Source organism: Tachyglossus aculeatus, chromosome 11 (genome assembly GCF_015852505.1).
Source record: "Tachyglossus aculeatus isolate mTacAcu1 chromosome 11, mTacAcu1.pri, whole genome shotgun sequence".
In the NCBI taxonomy this organism is placed as follows: domain Eukaryota; kingdom Metazoa; phylum Chordata; class Mammalia; order Monotremata; family Tachyglossidae; genus Tachyglossus; species Tachyglossus aculeatus.
In genome coordinates, this window is record NC_052076.1 from 38,361,687 (window position 1) to 38,367,686 (window position 6,000).

The 6,000-nt window shown below is 54.7% G+C and overlaps 1 protein-coding gene across 3 annotated transcripts in view; it reads left to right on the forward strand.

Moving 5' to 3' along the window:
• The window catches only part of LOC119934250 (c-Maf inducing protein), a 318,415-nt gene extending 313,587 nt beyond the window's left edge, over window positions 1-4,828 (forward strand). For 2 of the 3 annotated variants that reach the window (XM_038753682.1, XM_038753684.1), the window contains exons 18-22: window positions 431-577; window positions 1,258-1,363; window positions 2,066-2,136; window positions 3,781-3,830; window positions 4,532-4,828. In XM_038753682.1, the coding sequence (XP_038609610.1) occupies window positions 431-577; window positions 1,258-1,363; window positions 2,066-2,136; window positions 3,781-3,830; window positions 4,532-4,565 (408 nt within the window). In that variant the 3' untranslated portion in view covers window positions 4,566-4,828. Of the gene's footprint in view, window positions 1-430; window positions 578-1,257; window positions 1,364-2,065; window positions 2,137-3,780; window positions 3,975-4,531 lie in introns of those variants that run through there. The other variant, XM_038753683.1, reaches the window with a different exon arrangement.
• The last annotated feature ends 1,172 nt before the right edge of the window (window positions 4,829-6,000 follow it).

A 6,000-nucleotide genomic window follows, 5' to 3' on the forward strand; every position in this document is an offset into this window, starting at 1 on the left:
CTCAACCGACTGGCCAGAGGAGCGAGCCGATGGGCAGTTTGGATGGCTCCCGCCGACCCATTGAGGCCGGTTGGGGCCCCGTGCCGCTCCAGCCTCAGTGCGCCTGGCCGAGCAGCGGGAGGTCAGCCCCCCGGGGCCACTGCTCCAACCCGGCCTGGGTTTTTGAGGGAAAGACACCAGCTGAACCGGGGCTGTTGCAGCGGGGCCCAGGCTTTCCCACCCTTGTAGACACACCCGACCCCAGCCTGACTGGGGCAGGAGCAGGGAGTGCTAGGGATGTCCTATATTTAGGGGCTGCAGCGCATCCCCCCGCAACCCAACGAGGGGAGGCTGGCCAGCCCACACTCCATTTCACCTGTTGGGGCACGACTTCGGGGAGACTGGGAGCGATGCGCCTCCTTCCCCTGATCCATCCCACGTGTGCCCTCAGGATGCCGACCTGGCCCGCCTGCTCAGCTCCGGCTCTTTCGGAAACCTGGAGAACCTGAGTCTGGCCTTCACCAATGTGACCAGTGCCTGTGCCGAGCACCTCATCAAACTGCCTTCTCTCAAGCAGCTGAATCTCTGGTCCACCCAGGTAAGGGCTGCCCGATGGGCGTTGGGAGACTCGTCAGCGGGGCTTAGGAGGCTGGCCAGTAGAGGTTTGGAGGCCCACCTCAGGGCTATTTTTATGTTGCATTTTCATCCCTCGAGACACTGGGGGTCTCTCCCCATCCCTTACCACTCTTTGTTCAGGAACAGAGGTGGTCCAGGCCTGCTGGGTGGTGAGTGGAAGGCCCTGGACAAAGCACTGTCTGTCAGCCCTCCATTTTGGGGGGCCCAGCCTGCCCTGTCCGGGGTTTTCCCTCCAACAACCAAGCTGTGGACCCCCATCCGTAGGTCCGGGGAGCTCAGCGGGGGTGTAGCCACACTCCTCCCACATCCCCCGACGTCAGTCATGCTTGGCAGGGCAGCACGGTATGGAGGCTTAAGACTCTAGGCTAATAGCCCTGGGCTAGCACGTGCTCCCTGGAAGCCTGCAAGCAGCGTGCCTGGGAATGAAGGTGGGGTTTTAATTTTAAGTTGGACCTGTTCTCTCCCTGCTCCCACCCCCTAGACCTTGCCTTGACCTAGCAGGTGGCCACCTTATTGTGGGAACGCATCACCAAACCCCCCAGCCCAGGGGTTCTGTTCTACCAAGTCGTTTGTGGGAGATGAGGCCACAGAGCCTGCATTTTGGTGGGGTCCGGGAATCTGAGTCAGATTTCTGCTTCGCAGTTTGGAGACGCTGGTTTGCGGCTGCTCTCCGAACACCTGACCATGCTGCAAGTCCTGAACCTGTGCGAGACCCCGGTCACTGATGCCGGCCTGCTTGCCCTGAGCTGTGAGTGGGAGAGGTTCGGGAAGGGTCTCTTGGCCATCAGCTAGTGAGCGGCTGGGCAGGGGAGGTTGAGGGGGTGGATCTGGGAAGGTTCTTTGGGATCTCTATAGGGCTTTTTAGGTGTGGAAGGGAAGAAGATGGCTGCCTGCTGAGGAATTTAGGCCTCCACCCACCCCTGCCCTCTCCGGGTCCCTTCCGCCATGATTCAGTTCCGGCGTCCTCAGCGTGGCAGGGCCCTACTGGGCTTCCCAGCTCAAGTGCCAGCTGGGAAAATGCCCACCACCCTTTATGCCCCGGCTCTCCGACAGCCCTTGGGGACCTGGTACCCCACAGTTATAGGGAATCTGGCCCTGACACTGCACGTTGAGGCTCAGAATTGGCCCCTGGCTGAGACGGGAGAGGGATCGGGGAGCAACTGAAGGCCCAGATCTGCTCACGAGGACCCCAGAGGGGCCCGTCTTCTATCATGGATCCTGCCTCCGGACCCTCAACTAGCTAGTCACCTCCCTGTCCCCGGGCCAGCCTTCGCCCACCAAGGCTCCAGCCTCCTCACACACTCCTCCCACATCCATCCTAACTGGCGTGGGTGATTGGGGTGCTCACTGGGTCCTGTAATCTTTCCCCCAACAAGTCCAAGCAGCCCCATCCATCCAACCTCTATCACTGGATTTCCTAATTACTAGTCTTTGCCCTGTCCTCTTACAGCAATGAAGAGCCTCTGTAGCTTAAACATGAACAGCACCAAACTCTCGGCAGACACCTACGAAGATCTTAAGGTAGTGCCTGTTTCCGTTTCCTTGGTTAATAGTATACGGGGGCAGTTTCTGGGGAGAAAAGAGTCTGGAGGGGCAGGGCCCCCTACAGAAGCCCCGGACTGACTTTTGTGGAGGCTGCTAGCCACCCTTAGGGTGGGGGTCCAGCAGGAGGACTTATTTCAGGGGCAGCTGAGGGACACGGTCTCCATCTGACAACTGTGTGCCATAGTGGAAAGAGCACTGGAGGAGACCCATGATGATGATGATGGCATTTCTTAAGCGCTTACTATGTGCAAAGCACTGTTCTAAGTGCTGGGGGGATACAGTGTGATCAAGTTGTCCCATGTGGGGCTCACAGTCTTAATCCCCAGTTTTACAGATGAGGGAACTGAGGCTCAGAGGAGTTAAGAAGTGACTTGCTCAAGGTCACACAGCAGACTTGTGGTGGAGTCGGGATTCGAACCCATGACCTCTGACTCCAAAGCCCGTGCTCTTTCCACTGAGCCATGCTGCTTCTCTATAGGACCCATGTGGTCCTGTCTCTGCCACTTACCTGCTGTGTGACTTTGGCAAGTCACCTTACTTCTCTGTGCTTCCGTTTTCTCATCTCCTTCCCTTAGACTACGAGCCTGGCATGAAGTAGGGACTGTGCCCAATTTGATTATCTTGATCTAGCCCAGTGCTTAGCACGTTGCTTGGCCAAAAGTCTAAGCGCCAGAGAAGCAGTGTAGCTAGAGAAGCAGCGTGGCTCAGTGGAAGGAGCCCGGGCTTGGGAGTCAGAGGTCATGGGTTCTAATCCCGGCTCCACCACTTATCGGCTGTGTGACTTTGGGCAATTCACTTAACTTCTCTGTGCCTCAGTTACCTCATCTGTAAAATGGGGATTAAGATGGTGGGCCCCACGTGGGACGACCTGCCTCGATCACCTCATCTGTAAAATGGGGATTAAGATTGTGAGCCCCACGTGGGACGACCTGATCACCTTGTATCCCCCCAGCACTTAGAACAGTGCTTTGCACATAGTAAGCACTTAACAAATACTATCATTATTATCATTATTAATGACCCCAGTAATGCTGATATAGGGACTGTCTCTATATGTTGCCAATTTGTACTTCCCAAGCGCTTAGTACAGTGCTCTGCACATAGTAAGCGCTCAATAAATACGATTGATGATGATGATGATGATGATAATAACAACAATGATGACCCTCAGGTGGTTTTCTTAGCCCCTGATGCTTTTTCTCAGGCTGAGGAGTCGGTCCCCCAATGGCCAAGGGGGCCGGGATGACGTCAGAGACAGGCAGCCCCGGGGCTGTGGGTTGCCGTTTCCATTGTGTCTCCTGCCCGCTTTCGATTAGGCCCCAGTGTCGGTCACAGCGGCAGGGCAGGGCTGCACTCCCGCCCCGTCCCGATAGCCGCCCCGGCCACGTGCTGGTGGGCTTCCGGGAAAGCTGGAGGCAACCGAGCCGAGCCACTCGACGGGATTCGTGGGTCGGGAGTCAGGGTGTGCCGGTTGGGGCTGTCTGGGCCTGCCCCGGCGGGGAGGAGAGTCACCGAAGGCGGCTGCCCCCGCCGCCCCGAAAGGTCTTGGAGCCGGGCTCGGGCCGAGACACCGGGCAGGCGGCTGGGTTTTCCAGAGACGATTACCATTGTTTCCAACAGGCCAAGCTGCCCAACCTGAAAGAAGTAGACGTCCGCTACACCGAAGCATGGTGAATTCTCGCTTTCTTTAGCTTGGGACAAAGAAGAAAAAGATTGGGGGAAAGCAAACTTTCAGCTAATTCCTTTAAAGCAGCGATTTGTGGGATGGCAGGCTCTTGGAGTTGTGAATGTGAGAGGGAGGGGTAGTCTTTCCGGGGGCCGAGGGCGGGGTGGGGGGTGGAGGGAGGGGAGGGGGAGGGGTTGGCATAAGCAGGCCCAGACCCTGCTGAATTCTTTTAGCTTCATAATTTTAAAATCGACCTAACGTAAAAAAGACTTTGTAGCAGCAAGAGGATTATTAAGAGGTGGGGGAGGGGGGGCCCCTTGTGAATTTTCTTTGCCCGTGTGTTTACGCCGTGTGAGAGGAACAGGTTAAGGGTCCGGCGTGACTCGGGGTCCAGTGGGATTTCCTGGAGCTTCCCGGGACCGTTCTGGGCTCAAAAGAGAACATAACACACGCATCTACACACCCATACACATGAACCGTCCACTCCCCAGAGAAGACACTGCACCTCTCCTCAAGCAATCCTTGCAATTGTTATGCAAAGCAATTTTGTTGTACATAAGATTTACTTAATGCACCTATTTAAGAAATGGTTCACAAATAACAGGTCTGGGACCTGTCTTTTATTTATGAATTGTTGATTCTTTTCCCCCTTTGGCGTAGCGTACTGTATAAACTAGTCTGCTGTCTTGTTCTTATTTTTGAAAGGAAAAACCCTCCTTGGAACATTGCCCTTCCGTAACGGAAAATGTCCGCCCTAGCTCTCATTGCCGCCACGTGTATGATTTCAAAACGCTTGGAGCGGCGTCCCCAGGTTTGAAGCCCCGAAAGGTGTGAAGGAGTGGGGGCCGCGATGGGGAAGGAGGAGGAGGAGGAGGAGGAGGAACGGGCAGTGGCATTGACAGCGTTGGGACTGAGATCATCTTCTCGCAAGGCCCCCCAAATCTCGGTCGGCACCGTTTTCCGTGGGGGGGTCTGGGAGAGGGTGGGCTCCGGCCCCGGAGACAGACGGGTGGGCTTGGAGCTCCAACTCCCGGGACCAACGAGGCGCCCAAATTCCCCATCCCCACTGTCCCCGGCCCGTGTCCAAGATTTCAAGACTCCCCCGCCGCCCCTCACGGCTTCTCCGTCATGCATGCCTGCTTCTCTGCATGGTCTCCCGGGCCCAGAGAGGCTCCACCCTGCCAACCCGCTCGCTCTGCTCCCCCGGTACACGTGACCACTAGTACTACTGCTACTACTACTACTGCTACTACTACTACTTCGGGTTTCCGGCTCCCCTCCCCTCCCCAGCCCCGGAGAAGACTGAACTGGACCTGCCGCTTTCTTTTCTAAACCCTTGGCTTTTTTTCATGACGGGCCCTTCTGTACAGAACAGTCCCCTGGGTCCCCGTGGGGGTTTTCCTTTTCCGTTTGTCGAGCACAGGTAGTCGATCCCTCCTTCAGCACCTCCAGATTGACCATTCAGCCAATGTAATTTTTTATATATATTTAATCTTATTCAATGGAAGCCATGCTTTTGTTGTTTTATACTTTGCTAGATAGATTTTATTACCCTGTACCCTCATTAGGAAAAAAAGAAAAAAAAGAAAAAGAAGAAATTGGGTTAAGTCTTAATTCAGTGAATGTGTCAGGTTCATTTTACTTTGCCTTGAGTCCCATACTGCACAAGACAGTCGTGCGGGAAGAAGCAAAACGATGCCAACGTTTTTCCTTAGCACTGTTGCTTTGACCAATGGTTTACTACTACTGTTCTGTAGCTGTGTACAAAGAGATGTGAAATAATTTCAGGCAAAAATAAACTGTAAGTGAATATCTTTTAGCCGTGTCCTCTCTGCTTTTTTTGGAGTTTAATCCACTCTGGGGAGGCTTAATGGGTCTGAGGGAAAGCTTTAAGGGGTGTGTTTTTGTGTGCACACATACACGCACACGTGTCGGAGAAAGAGAGCCGCCAAGAGAGGCACCAAGACCCAGTGGAAAGAACACACAGGCCTGGGAGCCAGAGGACCTGGTTTCTAACCTCAGCAATGTCACTTGTCTTCTGTGTGACCCTGGACAAGTCACTTAACCTCTCTGTGCCTCTGTTTCCTCCTCTGTAAAATGGAGATTGAATGCCTGTTCTCCTTGCAATTTAGACTGTGAGTCCCATGTGGAACAGTTTTATTTAATATAAATAA